This window comes from Otolemur garnettii, unplaced genomic scaffold (genome assembly GCF_000181295.1).
Source record: "Otolemur garnettii isolate 467f Iridium unplaced genomic scaffold, OtoGar3 scaffold00049, whole genome shotgun sequence".
NCBI lineage: Eukaryota > Metazoa > Chordata > Mammalia > Primates > Galagidae > Otolemur > Otolemur garnettii.
In genome coordinates this window covers 10,039,220-10,051,410 of record NW_003852444.1, presented here as the reverse complement: position 1 = coordinate 10,051,410, position 12,191 = coordinate 10,039,220, and the positions used below count along the sequence as shown (strand labels likewise).

Genomic DNA, 12,191 nt, shown 5'->3' with positions numbered 1-12,191 from the left:
AGACAACTTTGCAAAAGAAAGGTTACCTCATCCATTATTGTCTTGGATGGGCAAAAAAGAGAGGAATAAAGAGAGTTAACAAAATGAAAAAGCCAAAAATCTTTCCTTAATTAAGTGCTGAATTTTCTACATGACCACCTTACTTGGCTTAGCGCACCGAATTCCCAGATCAAATCCAATACTGTCCAAATGTTTGTATAAAAGAATTTTGAATGCCACAATATGGCTCCTCCCATTACAGTGGAAGGCAGAGAGTCGAGTGTGGGAATTTTATTTAATTCACATTTCTGAAATCATGAGTAAAAATGGATCAGCTGTGCAAATATCCTTTGCAGTTAGTACTTACACTTTTTACAGTTTTAAATATTTCCGTATTATGGTGGTTTTGGAGTGAGTACCATGAGTATAGGGCTCAAAGTCTTTGGTTTTGAGGCCTTAGACTAATCACACTCCATAGGTCAGTTTGCTCATCTGTGAACTGTAGATAATTGTAAGTGTGAATTTCTAAGGGTTGAATATGTTGATGTACCTAAAAATTAGACATTATTACTGATCTTATTACAGTCAGGACAAACTAACACAGCATGAGATACAACTGTACATTTAGGAGCACAGTTTCCACTTAGGGTTCTAGGGCTCTGAATTCCACCAAGTAAGAAAAGGCAGATGGCAAAGCTTTCCTCGGGGACTTTGGGCAGTCCCCCAGTCAAGGCCTTTTGTCACCCCCACACCCAAACTTTATGAAACACCTACAGGTGCAGGAGTGAGTTGCCATGGTGGGACTAGCTTGTTTTAGTGGAGATTTCTTCCCTCAGTTACAAAGAAGAGAACCGAGACTGTGTCCAATAACTTTCAGAGATGCAGTGGTAACTTTTACCCTAAGTACGCCAGAGTGGGAGGTCAAGACTAAAACTCTACATGCTTCTTGTCTTTGAAAATTTATGAAAAGCTCTTAAAAAGAAGTCAGAAAAGCACTAATACTCAAAGATAAAAATACAGTAGAACCTCTGTAAGTTGGCCACCCAATGGACTATAACAAACTGGTCAACATACAAAAGTGGTCAACATAATGAACTAGGTCTGTTGTACTGATATGTACATGTGGTGCATGACTGGCCTATGAAAATTAGGTTACCTTAAGGAGGTGGTCAACTATGGAGATTCTAGTATATATGAATTTTTTATACATAAATTGGAAACTAATAAGTAGATGAAAAGTTGTTTGACTTCATTTAAATTAAAAGAATATGAGGGGGGTGCATGGTAGCTCATGTCTGTAGTCCCAATACTTTGGGAAGCCAAGGCAGGAGGATCCCTTGGCAAGGAGTTTGAGCCCAGCCTAGGCAACACAGCAAGATCCTGTCTCTACAAACTTTTTTTTAATCTAGCCAGGTACCAGCCAGGCTCAGTGGTTAACACCTGTAATCCTAGCACTCTGGGTGGCTGAGGTGGGTGGATTGCCTGAGCTCACAGATTTGAGATCAATCTGAGCCAGAGCAAGACCTCTTCTCTAAAAATAGCCAGGTGCTATGATGGGCAACTGTAGTCCCAGAGACTGAGGCAAGAGAATCATTTGAGCCTAAGAGTTTAAGGTGCTGTGAGCTATGATGCTACAGGACTCTAGTGAGGGTGACAAAATGAGACTCTGCCTCAAAAAAAAAAAAAAATCTATTATACTTCATAGAGTTTGTGGTAAGAACAAGTTCTTAATAAATAAATTAAGATTAATTCAGCCAGGCATGGTGGCACACGCTGGTATTCCTAGCTATTCAAGAGGCTGAGGCCAGAGGATAGCTTGAACCCAGGAGTTCAAGGCTACCGCGAACTATGATCATGCCACCATACTCTAGCCTGGGCAACCGTGAGACCCTGTCTCTTTAATAACAAAAAATATGGGCCAGACACTGTTCATATGTTGTTGGTAGGAGGATAAATTGACACAACTTTTTCAGAAAGCAATTTGGCAGCATTGCCAACTGTCCTAAACAATTACTTATTTTTTGACTAATTCTACTTTTCTAAATCTATCTACAAGAAAGAAAGTTTTTATAATTGGAAACAATGGACGTGTCCAGTTGTGTTTCATCCTAAATATTTCAACTACAAGAAAATATGCCAAAATGTGGTTTGTCTTTATGATGAAATTATGTGGGTAATCTTTTTTTCTGCCTAATCTGCCTGTATGGTCCAAGTATTCTATACAGCACATGCATTAACTTTTCCATCAGAAAAAAAGAAACTTTATTTTAAAACTTTAAAAAGATCTGCCCGCTTTACCAAAATGCCCTTCGTATCCTGACTGGTACAAATGTTTTCCAATGGAATCGATGGAGGAGAAAGAGTCACGGTGTAATACCAATGGAATAAAGCAAGAAGAAAAAATAAACACAAGGAAGAACAGTCTGTTGATAAAGCAAACATGACAAAGATAAGAGAAAATGATCTGTTCGTACCAGAACAAGGTATAAACGTTGTCGTATTCTAGACTGCACAGTAGACCAGTCTGTGACACACACCACTCCTTCTCCATCACTCCACCCCCTTGCCCTCTCTGCTCATCCTACTTAGAGAACTGCTACCCACAGGTGCCCAGCAAAGGGTATGAGAAACCACAGGAAGGCACACACCTTACAGAATATTCCATCACCTGAGTAAGGGAAACCTCTTCGGTCTCTAGAATAGGATATTTGGTCCACATTTGGCAGTTGGCTCCTGAGTATTATGGGCTATGAAGAGACTTGCTCTCCAAGCCATGAGCCAGCATATGTCTCAATCAAATGTGTGCTCACTGATCCCATCCTGGCAGCTAACTGACGTGCTGTCTAATACAAAATGTGTCACCCCGGGACGTATGGCTGCTGTTTTCATGCTTGATAATAAAGACCAAGTTTTCATTTTCCTGGGGCCTCAATAAGTGCTGATAAATTATTTATCCATATTGGGTGACGTGATTTCATTTTGGTCTGTCAGTGTTTATCACGGAAGCTCATTCTAATTGTGTAATTCGGGGCATTTTTCTATTTTCTCTTTAGGGCACTTTGGAGCACCCTTTCCCCACCTCCAAGTGTTGCTGTGTCAATTTAGCAAGCAGTCTTTGCTACTGGGTACCATTGAGAAAGATAAATGAATTTCATTCTGTCTTAAATATTTATGATTCTTTATGATCTAATATATCATCATGGTTAGGGGGGAATTTTTTTCCCTAACTATAGAAAATACACCATCAATTACCTGTCAATTTTGTTGAATAACTCAGCTTTGTAATTCTGGGGCACTGTTCATCAGAGGCTCTTGAGGACTCTTTTAGTCTTTTGGTCCACTTCAGAGTATCATCCTGGGATTTATAAAGTTCTTCATTGCACAGAGGATACTGAAACATTAAGGACTTAAGTGGCATGCCCTTTATCACTTATCACACTAGAAGATCCGGGACTAGAAATCCAGGCATCTTTGTTTTGTTGTTTGCTCCCAGCATGGAACAACAGTCTGTATAGAAAACCAGCCGGTATCCCTGGAAACAATTCATCTGATTTTTCAAAAGAAATCCAATTTCATGTGGTATGATGGGTTCAATGTTACATCTTAAGATAAATGATGAAAATATCAACAATGTAATACAAAGAAATCCAGTTCTTTGGGTTTAATCTCAGTAAAAAGCATCACAAACCTTTTATTACTTCTGTAGCCTTCCCTGATGCATTTGGGTCCTTAGCTGGAGGAGACAGGAATGGTTCTGTAACTATTGCCCTACCAAACGGACTCTGGCTCAGAGTCCAACATGCTTCATACCTGTAAGAAGCATGATATTTGGGGATGGGGCCTCAGGAATCTGCATTTTTCGCAAGGTCTCCAGGTAACTCTTAGCAGCACTCTCAAGTTGCAAAACTACAGGTCTAGAAACTACACCTTTCTGGTTCCTTCCAGCTTTGAAAGAGTCTTGTGCCCCAAATTCTCTTTTATTTCATTTGGTAAATCTAGATCCATACATAGGTTCTAATGGAACAATTTTTAAACTGTGTATTCTTGGGTAGTTTCCTAAGTAGACCGTTCTCATGCATATATGGGAAACAAAATTAGGTGACACAGGACCTCATTTCTCAGAACAGGGGCCAGTGGCAGGGAGGAAGCGTGGTATGCCAGGGAGGTGCACAGCTACAGGATAAATATGGAGCATCTTCTTAGGGCATAAAGTTTCTCTAAGCAATAGCAGTTTTATATCACAACAGATACATCCAGGAGGAGGATGCAGAGTTCACGTAGATTTTATGCCACATATGAGACCTCTAAAAAATGTCCTGATTATAGCTGATAGAGAGCTGTCAGACCGCGGGAGGTTAGAGTTCATTTTTCTCACCTAACTGAAGTATTTCTACCAGAAGTACTTCTGTCTCCATTCGAGGTTACCCTTGACCAGTGATTCCTAAATATCTTGTTTCATGAAACCTCTATAGAAACCACTATAGAAAATTAGCCCTGAGAGGACTCTACACAGGGATGCGGGATAGTTTACTCGAGGAGACACTCATAAACTTGCTCACCTAAAAAGAGCTCTGTCCGTTCCTTCCATCATTTAGGGAATGTTCACAAAAAAGTATGATTTCTCCTATTTTTCTAAAGAATATGGTAATTAGAAAGGAGATTTAACGGCAGGAAGAGGAATTAACCATGGGGAAAATACCAGAGCTCTTTCTAACCACATTCCCATCATAGCAGCAATCAATACAAATATTCTTGGAATTATGACTCTTCTAGAACTACAAGGATGGCTTAGTTTTCCCATAGTTTTTCAAGATGTTCCCGATGAGGCAGAAACACATCCAATGCCCTGAGTCCAATAATAATATAGGATTTCTAAGCCAGAGTTTCTGCTGGATCTCTCAAAAGTTGCTTTGAGCCTAGGGCCTGGTTCTTTCTGCTCCTGTCTAATCCTCAGGAAGCTACCTTTCATGTCAGGAAGAAAGAAAGTGACCACGATTATGGTCCTTCTGTCCTTTTGCTAACAAGCTGTGGTGGCATTGCTGGTTCAGAGCTTATTGCTAAATTTAAGACCCTGGGTAATTTGGAGTGGCCACACAAGTCATAGCCTCAGAGTCCAGTAGACCCTTTGAGGGATAGCTGTGGCATAATGTTGGTTTGAAAAATGACAAGTGGCAGTCTTCCTAACTCCCTCCTCTGTCTTCTCACTGCCTTGGAGACTCACTGTAATGTCATGGTCTCCAGTTTCCTCGGCCACAAACCACAAACCTGTCTGCAGGCTGTTGGGAACTGGGCTGCACAGCAGAAGGTGAGTGGCGGGAGAGCAAGTGAGGCTTCGTCTGTCTTTACAGCCGCTCCGATCACTCACATCAGCACCTGAACTCGACCTTCTAGCACCTCAGCAGTGGTATTAGTCTCATAGGAGTACAAACCCTGCTGCAGACTGTGCATGTGAGGGATCTAGGGCAGGATCTGTACTACTACTTCCCTTCCCTCCCTATGAGAATGTAACCCTGCCCCCTGCCCCAGTCCGTGTAAAAATTGTCTTCCATGATAACAGTCCCTGGTGCTAAAAAGCTTGGGGACCGCTGCTCTAATGCACATTAGAGCCCTACTCTTCTCTTTACCATCCAGGCCAGTGGCCTTGCACCTCACTGGCTCTCAAGTCTCCTTTTTGTTAGAATTGTAAGTCCCCTCCCAGACCATTCCACATTTTGCCGTCACATTAGTCTTCCAGAAATCCAACTCTGAATGCTGCCTATGCTCACAACAGAGCCTTGGTCTCTGCTGTTCGTGACCCTCTGTCCTTGTCTCAGAGTCACTTGAGGAAAGGGCTGTGTCCTGCATATCATTACATATTACTGTTCCTTTATTACATTACCATTTCAAATAATAATAGTTAATCTTTATGAGGCGTCACCATTCTCAATGCTTTACATGTATTAATTTAATTCTTCCAGTAATTCTAAGGGGTAGGTACTATTATTATCCCACTCTGTAGGGGAGGAAATCATCTACAGTATTTCACAGAGCTTCTGCCAGTGGATGGATGGATGAATGAGTGAGTGAGCGAGGGATGGAATGAGACAAAACCCCTCAGCCCTGCCATGTCAGATGATTTCTTCCCCCTTTCTTGGTTCTGTGTGACAACTTCTCTTCCCTCTCATCTCCCAAGGTAGATGCAATACTAGGAGAAAATATAGAATGAGCTGCAGGGTGTGAGGTCTCCCTAGGTCTTTTAGACATCTCATGGCGAGAGCTCCAGTGAGTTCCAGCAGGACAAAGGTCACCTGTGCCTCGCTCCTCATTGTATTTGTAGGGCCTGAAAGACTGGGATCAAGAAATATTTATCAGGTAAAGAAATCAATGTATAGATAGCACCTTCATGCCCACTGAAGGGATGTGGCTGGTGAGCTGCTGAGCAGTGTTCTCTCTTCCTCCTCAGGCAGTATTACGAGATGTTGTACAACACAGCTGACGAGCTCTTGAACCTGGTGGTGGACCAGGGCGTGAAGTACACGGAGCTGGAGTACATCCACGCACTGACCCTGCTGCACCGCAGCCAGACCGGGGTGGGAGACCAGACCACCCAGAACATGCGGCTGCAGCGGCTCAAGGAGATCATCTGTGAGCAGGCTGCCATCAAGCAAGCCACCAAGGACAAGAAAATAACCACCGTTTAACTGGGCGTGCTGCAGTGGGGGGCAAGGGTCATTTTCCTTTCCTAAGCCATGCATTTTCCTTTGGTATGTTATTTGCCATAGTCTGAGCTGACTTCGTTTCCTCATCACTAATGCTTTAGTGGAGAGAAGGTACCTGGGTCATTACAAAAGTTTTGAGATACACAAAAATCAAGTAACATAAAACTCATACTATAAGAAATGAATGAAACCCTCCCAGCAAGTTGAAATGTGCACAGGTGAATCAGAAAGAACAGTCGACTGTGTTTCTTGGAAGTGAAATAATGGACTATAACAGTCTGAAAACTTTCGTAGTGACTTACGTATAAGGCTTTTCTCTTTAGTTTGGCTTTCATATAAACTCTGAAGTCTGCTATAATGTTTTGATTGAACAACTACTTTAATGCTGTCAAGCCTAAAGGGACTGGGTGGGCCGGGAGGAACATGGTGTCAAATTGCTGGACTCTGAAAAATGAATGGATGAATTACTAAAGCTTGTTGCCCAATGAAAATAAAATTCCAGCCTTGGGAAGTGGACCGCTACCTAAATTTCAGTACCTTCCTAAGATCACTTGATAGGGTTCTTATTAATATTACATGAACAGTAGGATTCTTGCTCTCTTGACCTTGTCAGTTTTCAATTCAATGGAATAAGTGTCTGTGCATTGCTTTCTGTCTCTATTGCCAAAATCAAATAAACGGCTTCTCAGCTGGCTGCTGTTCTCAACAAATTTCCCTAACCAAAACAGGACCTCCTCCAGGCTAAGGGAAAGAAAGTCATTTTATCCCAATCCCTGGGAGAGTTTTGTATGCTGTAGGTTGTACACAGGTTATGGCTTGGTTTATTGCCTTTTTGTTTTATTTCTGCTGTATCCAAGCCACGAGCCATAAAATTAATGACAAAAATGGAAGAATGAAAGGTGATTCATTCTGCTTGATGTTCCCCTCTAATTTCTAAGCAAAAATAATGATTAGAAAATTTTTACCTCACCTGAAACATTGTCCCAGGGGTGAATGATCCTGAATGTTCTCCTTAAATCCCCTAGTTTTTTCTTGCCTTGGAAAGTAACCCAGGTTTGCTCAGCTGAGTGCAAGGAAGATGGGGCAGCATGATGTGTGGCCACCAGCTGGGCCTGTCTCTGTCTTGCTCACCCATGGTGTGAGCACCCCCTATACTGCTGGCACACGAGACCTCACCACTGTCCCCAGGTCCCTGAGTCCTCTTAGCCTTTGGTTCATATGTCAGAGAAGGAAGCAGTGCACTGACCAAGATGCATCTTGGAGACACATGGGAAGGACAGCAGGAAGGACTGTGCACACACGCCCTGGTGATCAGGGATTTTATACCTGTGTATACAACTTTGGTCTTGGTGGGAAAAACAAACAGAAAATTAATAAATGTTTTGAGAAGCTTAAATGTCATGTGTTCCTTTTCTTGGTATCATTATATAGCCAGCATTCCCCAACAGCCTAACATGTGCCAAATGCTGCTACCCACAGAGGTAGATGTGTGGACAAAGAGGTTACCCCCGTTGCCTCAGATACGGGAAGGGATGAACCCTCAAGCAGCTGGAGGATGGCCTTCCGAGGGCTTCTGGTGGGAAGGAATGTGGCAAATCTGTATGGCTTCAGGGGTCTCACTGGGAAGAGGTTGAATCTGTGTAGAAACATCATGGAAGAACATACTTTACTTAAACAAGATCATGGGATGTGGGGGTGGGGAGTTTAGATTGCTCACATTTGTTTGAAAGCTTCCCCTTAGTGGCCATGACCTCCCAGCACAGATGTGGTGCCTTTTCTTTCCTTTCCTGTCCATTCCAGGAGGAGAACCCCGAGTGATGCCAGAGTCAGTGTGGGACTAGGGAGGGCGCAGGCTAGTTTTGTTGGGAGTGGAGGAGATATAGGTTTGGATTGAGTTGAATGTCAAGAAACTAAGAACCAGCAGAGAAATGGCAGATGAGTTGCTTTGGGGGCAGCATTCAGAAAAGCGGAATCCTTGCTTTGCTCACAACCGTGATGAGATTGAAGAATATCAATTCTGCACAGGAAAGGGTCCTTTAAGATATGCACAAATTTCTTTGAAGGTTGATACAGCGATAACCGACTCTAGGGTCCTTTATCCAAGATACTCATGCACAAATTTCTTTGAAGGTTGATACAGTGGTCTTTATTCTCCAACAGGTCTAGAGTAGCCAGTGACACATTCAGTGAATGGTCAAATGGATGCAGATGGTCATAGCACGACCACCTCAAAACCTTTATTTGGGACACAGTGAAGAGTCCCACATTATGGTCCTACACGATAAGGATATCTTCTGAGATCATTTTTGTGCTGTTTATAGCCAGGACTGGAAAGTGCTAGAGAGAGCTAGGGTCTGCCCAGGATAGGGCCCAGCTGCACACACTCCCTAAATATGCTGTTGCAGCTGAAAAGGCCAACAAGGTGGGCCTCACCAGAGGGGCACGGGAAACAAAGCAGACCACTCTCATTCTTACACAGAGGGGATAAACATAGGGAGATCACTGTCTACAACATCAGTCACAGCACCTTGAAGAAGGCTCTGGAGACATGGAAAGGTCCTGAGATGGAAAATAAACATGACCATTAGAAGGAGGGCTTTGGGGTGATGTCTAGCCCAGCATCAGAGCAGCTCCCACTGCTTTTCTCATCACTGTGGTCTACTCTGTGCTACTCACCTGTGTTCCCAGTTTGTCCTCGCAACACCCATGTCACAAATACTACTTTTCTTTCTCCCATACCCAAGGGACTAGGAACTGCTAGAAGAGTCTCTCCAACTTAGCCACACTTAGAATAAATTCCCTGAAAAAGAGGCACTAATTCAAGCGATGGGATCCAACTCTTGATAGATGTTGGCAAATTATGTCCTCATCTGTAATAGTGGTTTCTCATACAGTTTTTTGTTACTTTGAGCCACCTTATTGTCACCTATCAGGAAATCTTTTAACTCGTAAACAAAACTACTCTTTGGGTAATATTGTGCCCTTTCCCACATGAGCACTCGTTTCTTACAGGGACTTTCATCCTAGTACATTGTTTCTACTTCTACCATAGGCGGGGGCTTTAAATCTTATTGCCCAACTAGAACTTTCCCCCCTTACTACTCATTATGTTCCTGCTGATTAGACAGGGATTAGTTCCTTGTGTTCCCTTTGCTGGAAGAGGACCAGCCCTGCTTCCAAGCTCTCAAAGTCCAAATCAGCTCAAATGTGGTGGGAGGACCAGGCCTGGGTTCCTACAGCCTGTAGTTCTGAGACAGGCAGTCACAGCCTCTGTGGTGGGAAATTCCACCTGGAATCCTTTTGCCTTCTGTGCAGAGACTTCTTTACAGAAGCCCTGACCCCTCTCCAGGACTTCATTCTTACCTGAAGGTTTTCTGAGCCTGACAGTCATTATTGATGTTTCAAAAGCTTGGGAAGAAAAACTCCAATACAGACAGGTTGAATTGGCAGCTAAATCCTGATGGTTCTCAGTCATATCAGTGAATTTCTTTGCACTGATGCAGTCATTCGGTCTGTCCAAAAGATAGAATTGCCTCTTACAGCTATGACATGGGGGTCACACAGTGGCGAGCAAAAGAGACAGTCCCCGTGGCGTGGAGCTTCACACTTCCTCTGGCTTCTCACATCTTCCTCTCTGATCTTGCCATCCTCCTCAATTTTCCAAGACTACCCTTCCTTTAGGACTGAGGACCGAAATCTTGAGCCTGACCTTCTGCTGGTCTCTTCTGAGCTTTGCCCTTCCAGAAGCTCAGGATTGCCACTGTTCACTGTGCCCCTGCTGGCTAGCAGTTAACCCTTTACCATTTCTTTTTTTCTTTTTCTCTTTTTTTTTTTTGCTTGTTTTTCTTTTTCTCCCTTTTAAAAAAAATTTCAGTAGACATAAGAAGTACAAGTATTTTTTTGTTACATAGAGGACCCTTTACCATTTCTTGATGGAACTAATGGATTTTACCTCCCAGGCTCTGTGAACAGAGTAAAGCCACTGCATTCAGGATCCTTGTTCTAATGCATCGCTGTGGCTACCTCCCCGAGATGAGAGCACAGACGTTTTACAGTAAAGAACCAAGGAGACCAGAGGCCAGCCCCAGGGCTCAGCAGCCTAAGCTAGACCCACTCCATTCAGGGCAAATGTGAGCAGAAGACCAGCAAAGCGGATGTCCCTTCAGCAGGATGTGAAAACAGGGAGAGTCCTGGTCAACAAAATTTTGCTTGAATAGCAAAGTGGATGCTGAAATACACACACCTGGGAGCAATTGTCTTAATGTGGCAGGAATGTAAAACAAATTGGGCATAATTTGGAGGGAGGGTAACGAGGTACCAAGAACAAGAAAACATAACGAATCGCTAGGCTCGGCAAGGTCTCAACTCTGTCCTAATTAGGCACAGTTGTTATAAGAAGTACATAATTAATAAGCGTGTGACCAGATGTGAAATACAGTGGAGTTTCTTCCTGAAATGGAAGTTGTAATGAACCATACGCAGCTGGAAGTAGTTGTCCTAATTCAGCTGAGGCAGAAGGCCTGCCTGGAATTTTGAAGAGGTGTAGAGAGATGCACACCACAGGTTTACACCTGAAAACAACTAATCCTATTCCAACTGGGCAGGGGGGGGGGGTAATGAGATAGAGCTAATTATCAAAAGTGTAATGAGATGCAAAAGCCACTGGAACTGAGCTGGAAATTTCTTTAAGAATGAGCTAAGTAAGATGAAAACACCAGGAAAGAATTTCTGCTAATGGAGCGAGGTGTGAGTGTGATGAAAAGTACATGATTTGAGGGGTTCTTTTAACATGCCTGGGCCAAAGACATGTCTGTAATTAAAAACATTGCCAGGACATTCACACATCTGGAGCAGGCGTCCCTGGGAACCCAAGAACACAGTGAGCTGTAAAAGTCACACGCACACTTTTTAAATGCCTGTGTGTATACACCTGGAGAGAAACTAAGGAGGTTAGGGACTTGGCATTCCCGTTCTACTCCATCCCCATTTAGAAAGGTGACCGCAGATTCCTGCTAACTGTGTAGATAATCCAGCAGGAACCGGACTCCTAACAGAACAACTGGCAATCTTCTCTTCCCAAACATTTAATTACCTACCAGGCCAAGCTTTCTTTCCCAAGAATTTATTTACTATGAGAGACCAGGAAACCATTAACAGCTGTATCTTTGATTGTTTTTATTTATGATTGCCGTGTGTTGTTGTAGACAACATTTCTTGAACACATAATGTCAGGTGCTGTGCTAACTGCTTTTACCACACTCTTCATCTAACCGTCACAGTAACCCTAAAAGAGATATTATTATCCCACTTTACAGAGGAAACTAAGGCTCAGTTCCAGGAATTCATCCCACAGCCAGTAAGTGATCTCTCTAACTCTACCCGACACCACGTTCATACTCAGAACCCCTCTTTTTTAAATTTTAAGCCAACCCCCTTGTCTAATGTGGCAGGGACCCTTGCCTGCTATATTTGAGCACCAAGTGACAGTCTCTGGTAGTTCGACCCTTCTATCTG

The 12,191-nt window shown here is 43.0% G+C and overlaps 1 protein-coding gene across 2 annotated transcripts in view; it reads left to right on the top strand.

Annotated features, from left to right (window-relative positions):
* Positions 1-12,191, top strand: part of EXOC4 (exocyst complex component 4) — an 812,900-nt gene that overhangs the window by 798,170 nt on the left and 2,539 nt on the right. Inside the window, exon 18 of one of the 2 annotated variants that reach the window (XM_012806281.2) lies at positions 6,422-6,673. In XM_012806281.2, coding sequence (XP_012661735.1) covers positions 6,422-6,659 — 238 coding nt within the window. In that variant the 3' untranslated portion in view covers positions 6,660-6,673. Of the gene's footprint in view, positions 1-6,421; positions 6,832-12,191 lie in introns of those variants that run through there. The other variant, XM_003791609.3, reaches the window with a different exon arrangement.